Source organism: Panthera leo, chromosome C1 (assembly GCF_018350215.1).
Source record: "Panthera leo isolate Ple1 chromosome C1, P.leo_Ple1_pat1.1, whole genome shotgun sequence".
Taxonomy (NCBI): Eukaryota; Metazoa; Chordata; class Mammalia; order Carnivora; family Felidae; genus Panthera; species Panthera leo.
Window position 1 is genome coordinate 11,115,009 of NC_056686.1, and position 20,367 is coordinate 11,135,375.

The window sequence follows — 20,367 nt, forward strand, 5'->3', positions numbered from 1 at the left end:
TGCCTGGCGCCGGGGAGTGTCAGGAAGAGGAAGAGCGCGGCCAGAGGCGGTGCGGGCGCGCGGCGAGCAGGGGCCGGGCCCAGGCGGACGCCGAGCGGGCCACCATGGCCACGGACGAGCTGGCCAGCAAGCTGAGCCGGCGGCTGCAGATGGAGGGCGAGGGCGGCGCCGAGGCCCCGGAGCAGCCCGGGCTGAACGGGGCGGCGGCGGCGGCGGCGGCCGGGGCGCCCGACGAGGCGGCCGAGGCGCTGGGCAGCGCGGACGGCGAGCTGAGCGCCAAGCTACTGCGGCGCGCCGACCTCAACCAGGGCATCGGCGAGCCCCAGTCGCCCAGCCGCCGCGTCTTCAACCCCTACACCGAGTTCAAGGAGTTCTCCAGGAAGCAGATCAAGGACATGGAGAAGATGTTCAAGCAGTGAGTGCCCGCCCGACCCGGCCCCCTACCCACCCACCCCGCGCGCCGGCCTTGGGCCCCAGACCCCCGAACCCCGCGCCGCGCGGGACCCCCTGCCGCCAGCTCTGCGCCCCCGAACCCCGACACAGCAGGGGTGGCGACCCCGCGGCCCCTTTCATTTAATCACGAGGCTTCAGGACCTCCTCCCCACCGCGCGTGTGAGTCTGGCGACCCCCAGGCCCTGGCACGCGACCCCCTCCTCATGGTGACGCGGTCCCCAGTACACCTGACGCGCGCACTCGGTGTGGGGACCGTGCGGCTCTTCTGGGTAATCCCGAGTCCCCTCGAGCCCCCCACTACCACCGTACACATGAGTCCGAAGACTCTGGGTCTCTGGCCTAGGACCCCTGCCCAGTTAGTGAAGATTCTCACCAGACACCCGCGCACACTGCGATTTGAAGATCCCGTGGCCCCCCTTTCCCTCTCCCTAGCGACTCGAATTCCCCACCCCCACCCCCTGGTCAAAAACACCCCCCTCTACACACCCTCCAGCGCCCCAACAAACGTTACCAGTCCCTTCACCCCTTGCCATACACATTGTTTTCATCGGGGTCCTTTCATTTCCTCTGCTTATCTCAGATGCCCCTCAACATAGGTTCTGGGCAGGGATTCCCCCCCCCCCTTCCCCTCCAATTATTCAGCATCTGCTAGCAAACTGTCATCAAAGACCCTTCAGACCTTCTCACCCCAACCCCATCCACCCTGCTATCCAGGACCCCTGTCCTTGACCCCCGGGTGGTCTCCCCAGGGAGAGACCCCTTCATCCCTGCCCCCCACTCTGCAGGTATGCACCACCCCTTCCCATCCTCCCTTCAGGGCTGGGTCCCCTCCTCCCTCCACACACTGTCCCTCCCTCCTCTTGCCCTAAGCCCTCCCCAGCAGCTTTGCAGTCACTGCCCCCCCAATCTGTCAGAAGCCCCCATCTCTCCCCCCTTCCCCCACTATGTTCCCTCTTCCGTCCTTCGTGGGGTTCCGACACCCCATACCTCCGTATCTAATTTGCCTGGTTGTTCTCACCCCTCCCTTTTCCTCTAATTCCACACATTGTGCCCTTAGCAGATTGGACAGGCACCCCCAGGCCTGCGGCTCAGCCCTCCCCACCCCACCCCCCCCCAAAAAAAAACACTTAAAACCTCTCTGAAGGGACTAAATGGTCCCCTTCTGGTCCATCCTTGAGAACATCCATTTGGGACTGAGACGGACAGTCAACCTCTTCACAACCACAGTGGGGGGGGGGGGGGGGCAAGGGGGGCACTAGTGGTAGAGTGTTGTGAAAGCGCTCAGCCCCCTTCCCTTTGGTACCCTTCCCCACCTGTTGTTGCCCAGCCCCTTTTCTGGTGGGGGAACAGCCCAGGGTATGGTCTGGAGTGGAGAGGTACTGGCACACCTTGGCAGGGCAGGATGGGGCTGTGCGCCCAAGCAGGAAGCCCAGGAACAGGGTGTTTTGCAACCCCTACAGCTTGAGAAAGGCTCTTTCCCACTTCTCGATGCTGCTGCTTCTGCCTTTGGCCCCAACACAGGGGAAGAGGGCTTTGTTTCCCAGACCTGGATGGCTGGGAGCCCCATACTTCTCCAAGGGTCAGCCTGGGGCAGGGGACTGAGTCCTTAACCCTCCTCCGGGCCCTGAGGAGCCTGCTTCTTTGACTCCAGGGTCTTTGTCAGGAGTTCTTCTAAAGTTTCTTCCCCGCCAAAGACTGGCACCATCTGGAGAGCAGGATTTCCAGGATTCCAACCCAAACTGATAGAAAGCTCCTTGAGCCCAGGGCTAGGTATAGATAGCTTCACTGTCTGGAATTTCCCTGTTGAGCCTGCCCCCTGCCTTGGGGGCAGGGAGTTGGGGGGGGGGGATCGTTTAAATGCAGCCATGATCCCTGCGTCAATAGTGGCTAGGTACTAACTCCTTGATTCCACCCAGCATCCCCACGACTAGAACTATCACCACCGTGGCACAGCTGAGCAGTCTGGGCACGGAAGAGTTAAATAACTTGCCGAGACCACACAGCTAGAAAATGACGGAGCCAGGATCTGAACTCAGGTCTATGACTCTAAAAACCACGTTCCTCCTTCTGGGTTTTCCATCACAAACATCTGCTTCCGTGTGGGAAAATGCACTTCGCCAACACCCCCTTCCATGTGCGTGGCTGATTTTCCACCTTGTGGACCCACCACCGTCCCGTGTCTCTCTCTCTCCCAGAATCCTCCTCCTCTTGGGCTTCCACAGCATTCCTACACCCCGCCAGAAAAAAAAAAAAAAAAAGGACGGAGCTGTTTGGGAGAACCCATGCACCCCCAAAATGATCTGGGACTTGGGAGGCTGCGGCTTGATCAGAAGGGCGCGTGACCAGAGCAATGGCCTTGAAGCTGCATTTGCAGGCAAACTCACTTGCTAGAGAGGCTGCTTTTGGGTGTTAGTTTGACAAGGTTGATGTTGATGAAGTTAGGGGGGAACTTAAGCCCTCCCAACACCCCTGCAAACCAGCTCTTGGCACGACTGACCGCCGGTGTAGGGGGCAGGAAGGGGCCAGGGAGCTGCCCTTCTAGGGAAGGAAGTGCCGCCCGCAGTGGTGGGGGGGCCCTGGCGGGGAGAGAGAAAGCTGCCGGTTTTGTATTCAAGGAAACAAGGCTTCTCTGTGCCAGCCAGCCGAGCCCAGCTGAGCCCAGCTGAGTCCCGGCCGGGAACAGCCGACACACAGGCTGTCGGGAAGGACAACCTGTTCTGCTTCTGCTGTCCTGGTGGGGCTGCAGCCTCCTGGGTCCAACAGGACCCTGCTGAGACACTTCCACCCTGGTCTCTGGCTCCCTGGCAGGGAGGAGGGTTGCCCCGCCCTCCTGGAAGCTATTCACCAGAGCTGAGGGCAAGAGATAGGTCATAAGGAACCGGGGGCTGGCCTTCCTGGGGAGGCAGGAGCTAGAAAGCCTGGTCTTGAGTCCTCCTGGCTCTGCCCTCGCTGGGCGCGAGTCTTCCCATCTGTAAAAGGAGCAGGCTGTACTCAGCAATGACCTCCTTCTTTCTGAGAGGTCCTGAACCCTTCTGGATGACAGACTGCCTCCCAGGGCCTTCCGGTTCATCCACTTATTAGCTGGATACTTCCTGAGGAGGGAGACAGGAGAGTCAAGGAGATTGAGGGAGGCAGTCCGCCTCTGACCTCACGACCCAGCTGTGCAGGTGCCGGCTGGGAGAGACACCTCGAGGGTGGACTCAAGCCTGTCCCCCCACTTTACAGAAAAGGAAACTGAGACCCAGAAAGGTGGTGGTTCGCTTGGGATCACGGGGAAGTTTTCAGTGGCTGAACCAGAGCACCCTGGTCTATACACTAAGGATGATGGTCCCTGCCTCTCGGTCGGGGCTGCGAGGAGGTGATGCCTGTAGAGGGCTGGCCTGGTGCCCAGCTCGTGGAGGTCCCCGCGTCCGTGGAGCCTGGATGTTCAGTCCTCCCTCCCCAGGCGGCCTCAGGCTGCCTCCGCACCTCTAACCCCTCTCCCCACCTCTGTCTCTGCCCATCCATCCAGGGCTGTTTCTGGAACCTTCCAGCCAAAGAGGGAATGGTATGACCCCACAGAGCCTCAAGGGGGCCCACCTCTGGGCCAGCAGCAGCCTGCACGAGGCTCTGTGGGGTTTCGTGAGTCGAGACCTGCCCAAGAGGGAGGCAGCCATGTAATTCTGAACCTGCTGTGGAATCTGAGGAAGATGCCCTAGTTCCCTGCTTGGCCAGCCTCGTCCCCAGACGCTGTGTCTCATGACCCCTCCTTGCGTCAGAGAGGCAGCCTTCCCTCTCCTTCTGGACGCCTCTGCCTCCCCTCTTCTCCATTTGCTCCTCCTCCACATGTCCCCTCAGACCCTGTGCCTCACAGCACGTCCCCCGGTGTCCTTCCTGAAAGACAGTATGAGGCACAGTCGTTCAGAGCAGGGCCTTCGGGGTCTGTGGTCCTGGGTTTGAATCCCAGCTGTGGGCCTGGGACAAGGCACCTAAACCTTCCGGGCCTCCGTCCGTCACCCTAAAAACAGGGAGAGTACTGGCACCCACCTCACAGGGCAGTTGTGAAGTCCTTCACCCGGTGCTTGGCACAAAGTAAGTACTGTTCCTGTCACCCGCACCCCCAGCCCTGGCGGTGGTTGTCTGTGCAGGTGTGGAAGTCGCTGCACAAAAGCTGTCGGCTGCCTCCACTTACCCCACGTAGAGCTCCCGGGCCACCGACAACCTCACGCTGTGGGCCGGAGTGATGGGGACCCGGCATGAGACCCCCTGCCTTTCCTCTTGCTGAACAGACGCTCTGATCGACAGCTACGTGCGGCTTTCATAAATAACAAAAAGTAGGGAAATGAATTCATTATCACTTAATTACGTGGAAGGCAGGTGGCAGAGAAAAAGGAGAGAGCAAACGACACTCTGGAGGGATTCAGAACTGGGACTCCAGCGCCCATCTGTGCAGCTGCGTGGCTCGGGGCAAAGGGTGCTCAGCTTCTCAGCCTCAGTTTCCCCCTGGGCTAGGGACCCTACCTGGTAAAGTTCAAGGATGCAGCTTAAAAAGTCCTGACGCTTTGTAAAGAGTCCACCATCATGTCCTGCCTGTGCGCTGTTAAAAACATAGATGCTGTGGAAAAACATAAAAGCCCTTCGTCTGAGCATTCATCAAACACGTCTTGTATGAAGTTTCTGCTTGTATTAAGTTCTAGACAATCCAGGGAAGAATAAAGTTCCTGCCGTCAGGAAGCTTAGTCTCATGAACAACGGTAGTAGAGAGGATGGGCCCCGGGGGCTAGAAATTGAAGTTTCCATTTATTCCTACCATGAGGACCAAACGCTCTCATGAGAGATGCCGTGCTGATGCCCTCTCCGCAGCCAGCCCCCTGCCTCCACGCCCTCTCCTCATTAAGTGGAGACACCGGGTCCAGTTGTTCCCAGAGGAGCCTGTGTGTATATTTCAGGGATTGAATTGAATCTGAACGACAGCACAGTGAGGTGGGTAGTATCGTTATCCCCATTTGCCAGGTGAGGAAACTGAGGCTCAAGAAGGTTGAGTCACTTATCCAAGGTAATAATAAGTGGCAGGGGCAGGATTGGAAGCAGGTCTGCCTGCGGGGAGCCCCAGAGACCAAAAGAGGGCTGTGTGTATGGATGGGAGCCGGAGGGGGCTCTCAGGGCCTCTGCGGGGGGAGGGTGGGTACAGAGGTTCGGTCCTTCCACCTGTAGCAGCCAGGAGCCCGGCTTTCTGGGAAGATGCCCCACCCCTGGGGAGGGAGGATTTCTTGAACTTGGTGCTCACCCTGTGCCGTTCCTACTTCCCTTCCGCTTCTGAGTCACTGCTCCCCTCCCCCGCCTGGGGACTTTTGGTTCCCCTTTGGTTTGCACCTTCCTGACTGCCTTCTCCTGTCTGTCCGTCCGTCCGTCTGTACCCTCTGGGTCCAAGGCCTGGCTTCAGCAGTGAGGCACCAGGCCCTGCTGCCTCAGGGGAGGCCCTTTAGCAAAGCCAGGCCAGCCGGAGGCAGGAGACAAGGCCAAGTCGCTCTGAGACCTCAGCAGGGACAGTCCCCACTCCCTCCTGGCAGCCGAGTTCCCTCTGACTGCCGAGCAGCCCTCTCCTTGGCTGACTTCCGCTTTTCAAGGACTGCAGAGAAGCCAGAGTCCCATGCCAGAATGGGGCAGCTAGAGCCGTGTGGAGACCCTCATGTGACTAAGACCGTGGCCACTGTCGGCCCCCTCCCTCCTGGGCATTTTGCCTCTTGTTTAGTCCTTTTATGACAGCCGGTGAGATCCTACCTACTGTTTTCACAAACTACCTACTATTGTCACAAACGAGAAGCCTGGGTCCCACAGAGGTTCCGTGCGTGGCCCGTCCAGAGTCACACAGCTAGTAAGGAGTGGGGACAGCGTGTGAACTCGGGTCTGTCCGACTCCAAGTCCCTCGCTCCCATGGGACCCGGAAAGGGCGGCTCGTTAGAAGTGTGGTTGCCCAGGTTCCGCCCCGGGTCTACCCGATCAGAATCTGCGTCCTAACGCTCGAGTATAAGAAGCGCCAGGCCGCCCACAGGTGACTTCTGCCACTGGCCTAAGATTTTCCTACAGGGAAGGCAAGTCTGAGCAGTTAAGGGAAGGAGGAAGTTAAATAATAAACACGAGCCTGTGTTAGACGCTCAGTGAATGTTCGGTGCAATCACCGATGTAACAATAAGCGTTAAGAGCCGGCAGGAAGGAGGCAGTGCAGGAATTATTGGCAGGACACCCACCGCTGACGTTACAAGCCCGGGGAGATGGGGCTCAGCGTGCTGTGGTTGAACCCAAGGTTAGCAGGTCCCAAGCCCCGAGAGCCCCCAGCAGATGGCCGTCAGCCTGGGGGGCCCCTGCCTGGTCCACTAAAAAGCTACGGGAGAGCCATGAGCAGCATTCGTGCACTCGTCCACACGCACGTACACACCCTCACACCCTCTCCTTGGCCGACATGGCAACAGATCGAGTGTCCAATTCTGTAGATAGGGCTGGAGGAAGTGGTGAGTGGCTGGGCTTTCCCCTCATGAGTCAGGCAGTCTGGGGGCGGGGGCACGCAGGACCCCACGGGCAGGGCCGAGCAGCGATCATCGAGCATGTGGGTGGCCACCTGCAGAGGGAGGTGGGCAGGGCCCGCTGGCTGTGACAGCGAGCAGAGCCAGAGTTTTTCTGTTGTCCAGGACTTTCCTGCCCCAAGGGACCTGTCTTCCCACTTCATAGGGCAAAGTGTGTAGAGGCCTAGGAGCCACTGGGGGTGGACCAGGCCTGTGAATGCCGAGACCAAAGCCAGGTGGGCCTGGGGGGTCGTTGGCCCACAGACACCACCCTCCCCAGCTGATTGTCCTCCTGGGGACCCCCGTGGGCCGAGGAGCCACCCACAAAGGCCTGGGATAGGAAGCAAAGGGACAAAATTGGGGTCTCCTGTGCTCCCACCTTCCCCCTCATTCTGCCATCAGACTGCGCAGCACAGCTGGTGGATGGGGAGGCTCGTGCGGGAGGAACCACCTTCCGATAGACCGTTCCAGAGCCAATATGGGCTACCATGAGTGAAGTAGGGAGCTTCCTGTGCCCAGAGATATTCGAAGACCCGAGCAGGAAAACCGCGTTAGGAATCTGACCTTCACGAACGGCTGAATGAGTCACCTCCAGTATCCCTCCCAGCCCGAGATTCTCTCGTACAGGGTGTGTGAGCATCGGGACATAACATGGCAGCTAAAAGCATGTGTGTTTCGTCAGATCGGGGTTCGGATCCCAGCTGTGTCCTTGTCAACCAGGGCTTTGGCCAAGTGGCTTCCTCCCTGAGCCTCTGTCTCCTCGTCTGTAATGGAGGGATAGTCATGCCAGCTTCGCAGGGTTCTTGTGAGCGTCTGATACGGAACACTTGGCGTTGTGCCTGGCGCTCAGTAAGTGCTCAGCAAAGAGTAGCCACTAAGGATAATATTGTTAGGAAGCAGGGACGCACACTGTAAGAGCCAGCCGCTGCCCGCTGCCGTAACTCCTGGATGTCAGAGCCAAGGCCGGAGGAGCAGCCGGCCGGGCGGGACCTGCTCCGTGCAAGGGTGCAACGAGGCAAAGTCTGTCTGGGCGGTGGCCGTCTACTCCGCTCTCGCTCTCGAGGGTAGATGGGAGGGATTTTGTCACCAGCATCCGGGGCGGCAGCTGCCGAGCCCTGCCCGCCGAGAACTATTCAGGGGGAGGCGGGTAGGAATGTGGGCACGGTGCCAGGGCCCGCAGCCTCCCTCCGGTGCTGCAGAAAAGTGCTGAGCTCCCAGCCCGCGAGCTTTGTTGCCAGTCCTGCCCGATAGAATTGGCCCTCCCAGGCAGGCCTCAGGCCGGGCTCTCAACCCCGCGTCCCCCAGCCCTGCAAGCTTGAGAATTCGGGACCCTCTCTGGGACCAGGAAGGAGAAGGACGCAGACAGGCGGGAAGAAGGAAAGCCTTTGGCTTTGGGGACCCTGCAGTCCACCCGCTGTGGGACCCTGGGCTGGTTGCTGCCTACTCTGGGCCCCAATTTCCCCCACATATCATGAAGCAGATAGACCAGGCTGTGCTGCCTCTCTTGCCCTGATCCCTCTGAGCCACCTGCACCCTCAGTTCCAGCTCAGGGAGAGAGTGATGGATGAGAGGGTCTCCCCAGCCAGGGGGTGTCTCCTGTGTTGCCAGTCATCCACCTGCTGGTGGCACAGTGACAGCCCCCTCCCCTTGTCCCTTCCTTCCTGTGAGAGGAAGGACAGAGTAACCCAGGGCTGGGGCTCCCCTCCTCTCTCTCTAGCCGGCGAGGGAGCAAACGGCTGTCCTGCTGTCTGTCCACCTCCCCAAGTGGTGGGGTCTGGGAATCGGGCCTCGTGGGGGGAGTCGTGGGAGCCTCAGAGGAGGGGGAGATGCTGGGGGCGGCCCCGGACCAACTTGCCCACCCCCTGCCTCCAGAACAGTCTGCAGCAAGCATTTCGTCACAGCCATGCGCCATCAGGACGGGCGCCCAAGGGAGAAGCCCTCGTATTTCTTTGCCGTTTTCATTCTTATCAGCACCGTTTTTATGTTGTGTGTGCAAAGCACTTAATGTAGTATCTGGCACACAAAAAGTTCTCAGTGGCCACTGTTCCAACAAAATTAGCAGGCTCTAAGCACCTGTTATGTACTAGGCATTTTATGTTCGTCATCTCATTTAATCTCTAATCCTAAAAGTGGGTAGTAATAACAACGTTTCATTATTATTACCGTCATTATTGACCGTCTGTGCTAATTAAGTGCTTACCGTGGGCCAGGCTCTGTGCTAGGAATCTACTTGGATTGTCTCTTTTAATCTGTGCCTTTGTCCTGAGTTGGGTCCTTTGAGTTCCATGATATAAATGGGAAAATTGGGGGGGGGGGGGGGGGGGGGGAGGCGGGGTCAGGTGATTTAACCAGGGTCAGCCAGCCAGCCAAGCGGCAGATCTGGGGTTTGGACCCCAGTCAGTCTCAGCAGAGTTGATGTGGACACAGAACCTTCAAGGCCATCTTCAGTCACATTCACCCTGGCACCTGCTTGATCCAGTGACCCAAAGCCCACCCACCTCAGAGCCCAGGGCACATGATCTCTGCCTGCTCCCTCCAAGCCTCATGGTAACAGCCTCCCCCCAGTGTCTCCTCCTTGGGGGGGACGCAACTCCCACCTAGCACCTGACCTCTGTCACCTCCTCTTGGTGATTGATCCGCTGGCATATGGCCAGCCCCTGCATTGTCCCCTTGGGGCTCAGAGCCTGCCCAGGATAGAGCCCAGACCCAGTCATTGATTGACCTTTGATTGATGCAGGCAGTGGTTCAAGCCGCAGCCCAGCCAGGCCTGGGAGCTGCCAGAAACCAAGAAATACAGAGTCCAAGTCTCTGTCCAAGTTCGGACACGTTCTCTGCACTTCCTCTGACACTGAGCCACCCCCCTGCTGCAGGAGAGATCCGTACACGTGAGCGGTGACTAAAGGCAGCGCTCAGGGGGTGCAGGGGGGCCGGCGGAGAAGAGTGTGGGAACCACAGGGATGGGGTGTGAGTCCCTGGCCAGCTGGTTTCCGAGCGGGTGCCCTCACCCCTACAATCCTCATTCCCTGGTCAGTCACATGGGCAAGTAATCCCGACCCTCCAGGACTGCTGAGCACAGAAGCTGTAAAGAAATGCCTCGCACATAGTAGGAGCTTAATAAAGGCAACTGGATCCCAGTATAGTCACGGCACGTCACGGGGTTTCAGGCAGCGGCCCCTCACCCGACTCCAAAGATGGGAAGAGGGGCCTCTGCCACGCCCCCCACAGGGCCCCTCCAGCTTGAACTGGAGCCTGGGACTGTAGGCCTCCCTGACCCTCCTGAGGCCCACAGCCCTCTACCACATCCTCTCGCGTCAGCCTCGCCCGCAGGGACCTCTGGCCCATCTGCCCCCAGCTCCAGCCCCCCCCCTCCCACCCCTGCAGGGCGGGGGACAGAGGCCTCAGGACCGGCGTTCCCTGCAGGGTTCCCAGAGCCTCCCCTGTGCTGCGTCACTCCCAGCCACTGACTCGTGTGAACTATTTATACCCCCTGCACATACACCCTGCTGCGTAGCCCCAGGGCACACGGAAGCAGGCCGGGCACGGAGCGAACGTGCAGCTTTATGAGCCTGTTTATGAGCTGGGCTTCCACTCCTTTCCTTTACTGCTCTGGGACCTTGGGCAGGTCACTTAACCTCTCTGAGCCTCCATTTATATAATACGGTTCTCACCGGGCTTAAGTACAGTAAAGTTCGCGGCCCAAAGACCGATGTCAAAAAGTGGTTTCTACTAGTTGTTCAAGGTCATGCGAAGCTTATATATAACTAGAGTTGGGGGACGGGGACTGGGGAGCCCTGAAGAAGGCACTGAAATGAAGTGTGGACGTAGGAACTCTCAGACCAGGACACGGGTTTCTGCAGCTCAGCCCCTCAATGTCACTCTACCGTCACCAACACTCACCCAGCCAGCTTGAGGCCTGGGGACTACACAAGGTTTCTCTAGGCTCAGAAGGCCCATTTTAGCCCTGAGACCACTCTCTTCCCAGCCCCCGCCAGGGGGCGGTCCGGGCAAGTGTTTGGTTAGCCTGATAAGAGGGCATGGCTAGGCTGTGCAAACAGTGCCCACATCCGTCATGCTGTGATATACTCTGCACTCAAGGCACCTCCCCGGCCAGGGGACCGGGCCTGGAGGCCATCTCTGACCCAGGCGCTTGCCACAGGGAGGCCAGTCAAGAGAGGTGTTTAGACAACACACACACACACACACACACAGTGTCCCTGCGTCTCCTGGACCTTTGGTGGAAGAAAACAGACCTGAAATGTGCAGGCACGCTTTTATCACCTTATCAGTGTTCCAGCCCTTTCCAGCCACCCAGCCATGTCCCCACCACTCGCTGCACAAACTGTTCCCTGAGCTCGCCCCAGGCCACCTCCCAGAAAACGAGAAGTGGACCTCCCTCCTGTGACCTCCGGCCCTGCCCTGTGACATGTGGTACCTTCTGCCTCTCCTGAGTTGGGGCAGGAGTGGGGGAGAGACGGGGCCAAGATGTCCCTCGAGCGCTGGTAGAGGTGCTAGGCTGACCCTGGAGATAATGTCAAAGCCCCCCCCCCCCGCCCCCCCTCCCCACAGTCCATACCCCGTGGAATCGTGAATTCTTTCTCCCTGCTGGTTCACGTCACATTCAGTGCAGGGAGGCTGCAGATTCAGCCGCAGTGTTCGACACGTAAGAGGCTGCGGGCCGTGTAGGGAGTCCCTCGTCATCAGAGATAACCAAGCGGAAGCCACAGATCCGGAGCCCATTCCAGCTGCAATGGATAGGATGACAGGCTCCTTGCGGCCCAGCCTGTGATGCTCTGACCGGCCAAGTCTGAGGTGTCAGGACGTCCCTGGCCTCTCTCGCCCCTCCCACAGGTACGACGCCGGCCGGGACGGCTTCATCGACCTGATGGAGCTGAAGCTGATGATGGAGAAGCTCGGGGCTCCGCAGACCCACCTGGGCCTGAAAAACATGATCAAGGAGGTGGACGAGGACTTTGACAGCAAGCTCAGCTTCCGGGAGGTGAGTCTGCTCCCCGCGTGGACGACTGAGGGGCCTGTGCTCGACCGTTGAATGGCTCATAGTTGGCTGAGGGACGCTCCGGTGGGGATCCTAGAGCAGCCACCGTGGGGATCCTGAGGTGCCTGAAGTGAGAAGGAGGGACATCCATTCCTTCATGTAGTAAGCACTTCCGGAGTGACTTCTGACCCTGGGTGCAGCTTTGGAAGTCCAGAGAAAGGCCTTGTGCTCCAAGGGCCCTGGAGCACAGAGGGGGGAGATTCCCAGGGAGTGAAATGGCAGAGTGCCGTGACTCAGGAGAAGAGGGGGACAGACGGAGGAAGTGACGCGACTGTGGTCCGAGAGGGGCCAGGCTCTGCGCTGGGTGACTTCACACCCTGGATCTCACTGGGTTCTCACTCTGGGACAGGAGTCAGGGGCAAGCCTGTTCTCTGGAGGAGGCAATGGAGGCTCCCAGCCAGATAACAGCGGCACTGGACCGCAGGCAGCCCAGGCCGAAGGACAGGGGCGGCCTCCTTCGGAGAACTGGCAAGAAGCATAGAGGAGGCAGGACGAGAGAACGGTGGTGGGAGGACGAGTCCAGGGAGGAAGGTGCAGGCAGTGCAAGAGGATGGAGGCAGGACACGGGTTCACAACCTTCTTTTGTCACTTTCTGCCGCTGAGATGTGGGGGCAAGTTTTTTCCTGGCCTCTGAGTCTGCCTCATTCTGTAAGATGGTCACAATCGTATACTTTCAGGACTCAGTGCGTGGAGCTTTTTTTTTTTTTTAAGTTTACTTATTTATTTTGAGAGAGAGCGCAGGGGAGGGGCAGAGAGAGAGGGAGAGAGAGAGAGAATCCCAAGCAGGCTCTGCCCTGTCACTGCAGAGCCCGACGCGGGTCTCGAACTCATGAGTCCTGAGATCATGACCTGAGCCGAAATGAAGAGTCAGCTGCTTAACTGACTGAGCCCCCCCGGCGCCCCTAGTAAATGGAACTTCTGAGCAGATTAGTTTGAGGAGCAGTGAGACAATGGTACGGGGTAGCTTGGGGCTGTTCGTGGGATCTGAACATGGGCAAACAGGCCTGCAGTAGCCCCAGATCCTGGGAGAGCGGGAGATGTGTCACCTTGCCTCCCATTGTACAGGTGGGCAAGCTGAGGCCCAGAGATGGAGGGGCCCAGAGCATGGAGGGGGAGAGCCCAGACCTCTGGCCCCATGCCCCTCCCTGACACCTCGTGCCTTTTCCCTTCCGCAGTTCCTCCTGATTTTCCGCAAGGCAGCGGCTGGGGAGTTACAGGAGGACAGCGGGCTGCACGTGCTCGCCCGCCTCTCTGAGATCGATGTCTCCACCGAGGGCGTCAAGGGGGCCAAGAGCTTCTTTGAGGCCAAGGTGAGGAACCAGAGGATGTGTGGGGCTCGGGGGGGTAGGGGGTGGGGGTCCCCCGACCCTGGCACGAGGAGAGGGGTGGCCGGGGTGTGACGGGACCCGAGTTAGCACGAGGGTCAGTGCTCGTCCTTCCTGTCCCCGCTGAGGAGCGGAGCACTGACGCCAGAGCTGGACCGCGCGAGGCCCACAGCACTCCTGGCTTCTGTCCCCTTCCGGCCGGGCTGTGGTCCCTGCCAGCTTCTCCTCTGTCTCCCTGGCCCCCGGGCAGGTGAAGGGCATAGACTCTTGAAGAGTGGACACGGACCCCTCTGTGCTGCCCCTGGCAGACCTGTCCTTGAACGCTGGGCCCAGGAGACAGCAGAGCAGGCCCAGCTCACGGGCCTCCCCCGGCCTGGAGGGGGTGTGGGCCCCAGAGGCCGTCCCCGTGCACAGCAGGCTCCCCGTGCAGCACGTGCCCAGGTGGAGAGAACAAGTAGGGCTCCTGGATTCTCCGCCCCCGGGCACCTGCTTTCCCTAGTTTCTCTCTCTTCCCATGTTAGCTAAGAACATTCCTTCTGAAGGTCACCTCCCACCTCCCTCTGCGCTTCTGGGGTTGATGGGCCATTTCAGGGATCGTCAGTGGGAACAGGTGCGCATCCGGGCTTCTCGGGACGGGAAACCCGAAGAGCAGCATCGAAAGCCCCCCCTTGCGGGACTTAACACTAGGCGGTGGCCACCGAACGCACGTTCGAGCTTCCACCCCGCTCGGTGAATCCACGAGGCCAGTTGTCGGTCAGCAGGCTCTGAATGGAGAAACTGAGGCCCAGGGCCAGAGCCGGTGTGAGCTGGGCGTGGGCCAGCGGGACACCTGGGGGCAGATCCCTCTCCCGCCCTGCCTGACCCACCTCGTCCCCGCTCGGCTGTAGGTCCAGGCCATCAACGTGTCCAGCCGCTTCGAGGAGGAGATCAAGGCAGAGCAGGAGGAAAGGAAGAAGCAGGCGGAGGAGATGAAGCAGCGGAAGGCGGCCTTCAAGGAGCTGCAGTCCACCTTCAAGTAGCAAGGGGCTGCGGCCTGACCGCTCGGCCCCGGCCCCCGGCCCCCGGCGCCCGGCCCGGCCCGCAGAGGCGGGCAGACCGGAGGCCAGGCCTGCATCCCGGCTCCATCCGAAGGGACCATACTTAAAACCTAAAACGTCTGTGAACGGAGCCAGCGGAGGGGTGTCCAAGGCGGCCCTGCCTCCCCCGCTCCCCCCGCCCGCCCCCGCTGTTCCCGAGGCCGCGACACCAGTGCTGGCTCCTCGCCTGGCCCAGCCCTCCCTGGCGATTCCTGCGCGTCTGTCGCCCCCCCGGCCGTCCCTCTGCCTGCTCCAGCATTGCAGCGGCCCCGAGCCCAGCTCCTGGCCCTAGGGTCTCCCCTGCCCCAGGTGCCTGCCCTCCACACACTCTCCTCCTCCCTTCCCAGAGGTCCCCTGCCCTTAGCCTCCAGGCCACACTGCCCCCCCGGGGGCCCTGCACCTCGGGGAGGCGCTCCGGAGCAGAGCACGACCCAAGGGGCTGATCAGAGACAACGAGGGCTTCCCGCCCCCCGACAGCCGACAGCCGTTCCTCCAGCCCCTGCCTCCTCTCTCTGCCAGAGGGGAGGGCGCTTCTCTTTCAGCGAAGGGACCCAGGCCCTGGCACCCCGTGCTCACACGGAGACCCCGGCCCTCTGGGGCCCCGCCAGGCAGGGTGAGGGGGCAGCTGTGCCCATCTACCTCACGGGCCCACACTCTGCCGGCCACGCCGTGGATCGCGGGCAGGGAAGGCTCTGGGGGCAGAAACACCACCCCCTCGTCTCCCTGGAACAGCCCGAGGGGCCCAGGGGCTCTGGGGAGAGCAGGGTGAGGAGGAGGGATTGGCCCCTTCACTGGGAAGGAAACTAGTGTCGGGCTCCGTGCTCCCGGAGGCGTCCGGGAAGTGCTTTCAGTGGTCTGCACGGACCAGGCGGCGGGGAGCAGGGGCCTGGCTCGGCCCTTTCACGCCATCCTTCCCCATGTGATGTGCACCGCCCTGTCACCAGCGATGGGACCCGTCCCGTCACCCCCACCCCCTGAGGAAGCATGGGGACCCCGGCCCTCCCTGTGCCCATCCCCAGCTGGGCTGCGGCCAAGCCTGTGCCACCAGCCCGGTCCTGCGCAGCTCCCGGCGTGCTCATTTCCGTGTGTGCGTGTGTGTGCGTGTGAGTGTGTCCGTTGCCGTGTCGTGAAACTGTGCCCGTCACCCAGTCCAAACACGTGAATGGCCACCGAGGCCACGGTTATGCAACTTTCGGTGTGTGTCAAGACAACGTCACTGCTTTTTAAACATGACAACTCTTTATTTTAGTAAAATGCCCCCCAAGAGTCCACAAAACTCCTGTTGGATTTGCAGAGGTTTTATTTTTTTGGCCTTAGAATCTGCAGAAATTAGGAGGTGCTGACCCCAGTGCGGCAGCCTTGGTCCTGAATTGCGTTTGCCTTAGCAGATGTGTTTATACAGATGACTATAAAAAGTTCTTTTCCTTCGGCTTCTCGCTTTTGTTTTTTTCCCTCCCTTCTCACCTTCCCCCAAAGAAAGCTACTTTTTCATTTGGTGGTACAATTATTTTTTTTAACTAAAATAAGATAAAATTCTATATTCTTACGTGTGTGTGGTTTTTGTTGGTTGGTGGAAGAGGGGAGGGGCTGGGAAGGAAGGGGACCAAGTCACCTGGGTGCTGGGGCAGTGCGTGCTCAGGTGGCCCCCATGTCACATCAGGGACCAGGGAGGAGAGTCTTCCTAATGGAGGTTGAGGGACGCCCACCCCCTATCACCAGGGACTGCTCTAAACGCCGTAGCTCATATATATATATATATATATATATGTATGTACGTATGTATATTTACTAATTTAATCCTCACAACCAGCCCATGAGGGGGTGCTGTTTTATTTCCCAGAGACTCTCCCAGAAGCACACAGGCTGGGGGAGTTGGGGGGGCCGCATCCAGCCACCCTGCCGGGCGGATTCAGAGGAGGACACGCACCAGGAGTGGCACCAATACTCTGAGGATCCTAGATGGATGCACCCGAGGGCCCCCGAGATTCTCCCGCACAGAGACACCTCAAGCCTCCCCACCCCCAAGACATACACACACACACACACACACACACACACACACACACACACTGTGGTGATAGGCGATGAGGAAAGACCTGGGGTGCTCCCTGTGTGGCTTTGGACAGATCAGGCTCCCACCGGGTGTCAGTCTCCTCATCTGTCCAGTGCAAGGGTGGCTTGGGGTCTCTAGGGTCCTCCCAGCCCCGCAGTTTCCAGGTAGGGGGTGCGACCTGACTTGGGGTGTGGGAGTGTGCGATCAGGCTGGGCATCGCTGCCCCCGGGTGGACATGGCTGGTACTGCAGCAGCCAGGATGCCATTCCGACCCGCCCCCCCCCCACCCCCCCCCCCCCCCGCCCCGCCCCTGCCCGCCGGGGCTCTGTCACAGACCCTGCACGGGGAGGACATCGTCCTTGGAGTGTGTTTCCTGGAGAATGCCACCCAGTGCCTACAATGCCACCATCATTAACACAGCATGTTAGGTTAAGCGTTGCCCCTCGATACTCCTTTCCCAAGGGATGAACATCAGAACCCCTAATGTCCTAACTCAGAGGGTCTCAGAACGAAAGGCAGAGAGGACCCTGACAGGGAAGGACTAAAACTCAACCTCTAGAGCCCTCGCCTTCCAGCTGACCCGGTGATGGATGTGGGCCTCGAGCCCTCCAAATGGGAGGACACAAGCCAACGGTCCCACACCGGAACCCTCCACCAACAGGGCTCCGCCAGGGGCGTCCCTAAGCCTTGGCCTGCACAAGACCCCCACTCCAGCCCCAGCGGAGGGAACAGGCTGAGATGCGAAGAGGCCTGGAGTGGTTCAGGGCCCAAGAGTGGGAAAGGGAGATAGTTCCTCAATCCCCTCCCAGGCCCCATTCCCTCGGCCTTCATCACCAAACACCAAAACCCTGCAGGAGCCCCCAGACCGCCTCTGAACCCCCAGTACTTACATCTGGTTTTAAGGAGAAGCACTGCCAGCCCCCGCCCCCCACCCCCAGCTGGTCCCTTAGTGGCCCTCACCCAAGTAGCAGCTGCCACCGGAGAGTCCTGTCCCGGCGACTAGAAAATATGGGCCCCCGTCAGTGACACCTGCCCCATTTCTCAGGCTCTCACCACCCCTGGCTCCCAACCTTGGCACGGCTTCTCCCGAGGTTCCCCCCACCCCCTCGGCGACCTCAGCCACTGCCAAGTCACCCTTGATTATTTTTCCAGGACAGTCTGGCCCTGAGTGCCTGGGCCCTTGGGAGGCCCCACTCCAGGCCCCGGAAGTCACAGACTTCAAGGGTGGTGAGAATGAGGATTCCAACATTCTCACACCCTCAAGTCCTCAAGTTCATCTTGGACCTGGAGGCTGTAGAGAAGGAATCCTTCTGCAATCCGCACCCCCACCCAGCTCCCAGCTCCCAGAACTAACCTCTTCTCGTTCAGGGCTGCCAGCCCTCGGCCCGAACACTCTGAGAAACACTTGTTGCCATGCCCAGCAGGGAGCTCCAGCAGTTGTGAGGGGGTCTTATCTCTGCAGCCCCAGGCCTAGCACAAGGCCAAGCAAATGCGGGCGGAAGGAAGGAAGGAAGGAAGGGAGGAAGGAAGGAAGGAAGGAGTGGAGGGATGGATGAATGGATGGAGGGAGGGATGGGTGGATGGAGGGAGGGAGGGAGACAGGGAGGGATGGAGACAGGGAGGGATGGAGGGAGGGATGGCCTCTATGTACACAGACTGTCAGCACCTCACAGTCTGGACAAACAAAACAGTCAAGCGTTTCATCAAGTTAATCCAGGAAATTCACTCCACAGAGCCCCCCTCTGCAGATATTAACAACCCCTCCCCAGCCAGTGCTTACACAGAGCTTGCCGTGTGCCGGGCGCTCCCTGCAAAAGCCGTGTGAAGCAGATAGCATTTTTTTACCCCCATTTTATCGACGAGGGCCAGGAGCACAGAGAGGTTGAGTCATCAACACAAGGTCGCACAGCCAAGAAGCGACGGCTCTGGGTTCTCCCCCCTTCAGGAATATGGCCCAACAGCAGGCAAAGCACTCACTGTGCCGTCTTCACCGTCTGAGGCAGATTCAGGAGACATCGGTTTCCTCCGAGTGCAATTGTTGGTACCTACTTCCGTGAAGGGCTCGTAAAGTTCCCAAAACAAGGAGGCTCCCCTAGAGCTGATGCCGTCCACGCCTTCAGAACAGTCTGCACCTTCCCTCCATAACAAGGTCAGTGTCGGGGCGCCTGGGCGGCTCCGTGGGTTGGGCGTCCGACTTCAGCTCAGGTCATGATCTCACGGTTCGTGGGTTCGAGCCCCGCGTCGGGCTCTGTGCTGACGGCTCGGAGCCTGGAGCCTTCTCTCGATTCTGCGTCTCCCTCTGTCTTCGCCCTTCTCCTGCTCGCAGTGTCTCTATCTCTCAAGGATGAATACACATTAAAACAAATAAAAAAAAAAAAAAAAAAAAAGGTCAGCATCTCTGCAAACATCCCAAAAAAGAAGAAAATTCTTGACTCTTCATCTGGTACCTCAGTACTTGTGTGTGTGTGTGTTCGGGGTCATTTCTAGGTTTGTGTACATGTTTGACGGTGAGGCACGTAGCCCTGCGTGTACCTGTGTATCAGTGAACGGCCTACACTTGTGACACGTGCACACATATGGAGGCGCATGTATGCGCGTGTGTCTGTCTGCCTGTCCCCGCGAGCTCGTGTAGCTGTGGGTGTGTGCACGTGACTGAGGTCGTTGCGTCCCCCAGTGTCCACCAGCAAAGTCCCAGTTCATCATTTCCCCACGTTGCTCAAGGGAAACTGAGGCCCAAAGAGCTTCCCCAAGACCCAGGGCCATCCGGAAAGTCACTAACGGAGCCAGAAACCAGAAGTCTGATCTCCTGCCGCTCCCAAGATCCGCCACGAAGCTCGGGCCACCTCTCTGCGTACAAGGTCTGTCTGCAGGCCAGGCTGACCCTTTGCAGCGCTCGGGTCTGCTCCGGGTCCGAGGTGTAGCAGCCACCGACCCCGCTGTCAGGACCGGCCTCGAGAATGCAACAGAAAGTTCCCCGCAGCCTGAGATCCCCAACGCAGCAGGAAAGACCCCTACACATACCTTTACGCTCCCTGTCTTTCGGTCTCTTTTTACCAAACGTTTCTTGATCTTTCTATTACCAAAGTCATGGATGCTCGCTTTTAAGAAAGAACTTAAGCTGAATAAAATAGCACCCTCAGATAAGCACTGTTACAACATCCAAAGGGCAGAAAGGGGAGGGAGAGGAGAATCGAACTGGCCAGGCCCAAGTCAGGCCTCGGCGCAAATGGGTGAAACCAAACACTAAGCCCAGACTGCCGGGGCTCTGGATGGAAACTCTGGACACGCAGTGCTCTGGACCCACACCAAGTGCCACCAGCCCAGATCTGCCACTCGACCTTGACGCTCAAGTTTTAGGGCGCCTTGGGACCAACAGTCGCCTGGGATGCATTTAGTCCTATCTGCCCCTTTTAGAGACGGGGAGACCAGGACTTTGCAAGGAGATAACTGTGGCTCTGGGGAGGAATTCGGTCAACGGGCACCTCCCAGGGGCTGCCGGACCTCCGCCTCCATCCACAGCAGGAAGGCAGGGGGTACCCCAAGACCAGACAATATGAGTTGAATGAAGGAGAAAGAAGAGAGGGGAAGAGAGAGAAGGAAACGGCGGACCGCGGCAGGATGAACCCCGGGCTGGCGTTAGAAGTCCCGGCTTCAAATCTGGGTTCCGTTGTCACCCAGCTGTGTGACCCTGGGCAGTCGCTGACCCCCTGAGTCTCAGCTTGCTCCTCCTCGCTGCGGGGATAAAAGCGTCTACTTCACGTCGGAACAATTGAGTGAATGTGGGAAGCACCGGGCACGAGGCCCAATAAATGATAGGTGCCCGATCAATGCTAATTAAACAGTGTGAGTTAGGGACAGAGGAGGAGAG

General features: G+C 59.4%; 1 protein-coding gene across 1 annotated transcript; it reads left to right on the forward strand.

Moving 5' to 3' along the window:
* The first annotated feature begins 41 nt into the window (after positions 1 to 41).
* EFHD2 (EF-hand domain family member D2) lies at positions 42 to 15,984 on the forward strand. The gene is made up of 4 exons (XM_042954238.1): positions 42 to 415; positions 11,841 to 11,988; positions 13,221 to 13,355; positions 14,258 to 15,984. Exons 1-4 carry the CDS (start codon positions 105 to 107, stop codon positions 14,387 to 14,389), a joined length of 726 nt encoding a protein of 241 aa, XP_042810172.1. The 5' UTR covers positions 42 to 104; the 3' UTR covers positions 14,390 to 15,984.
* The last annotated feature ends 4,383 nt before the right edge of the window (positions 15,985 to 20,367 follow it).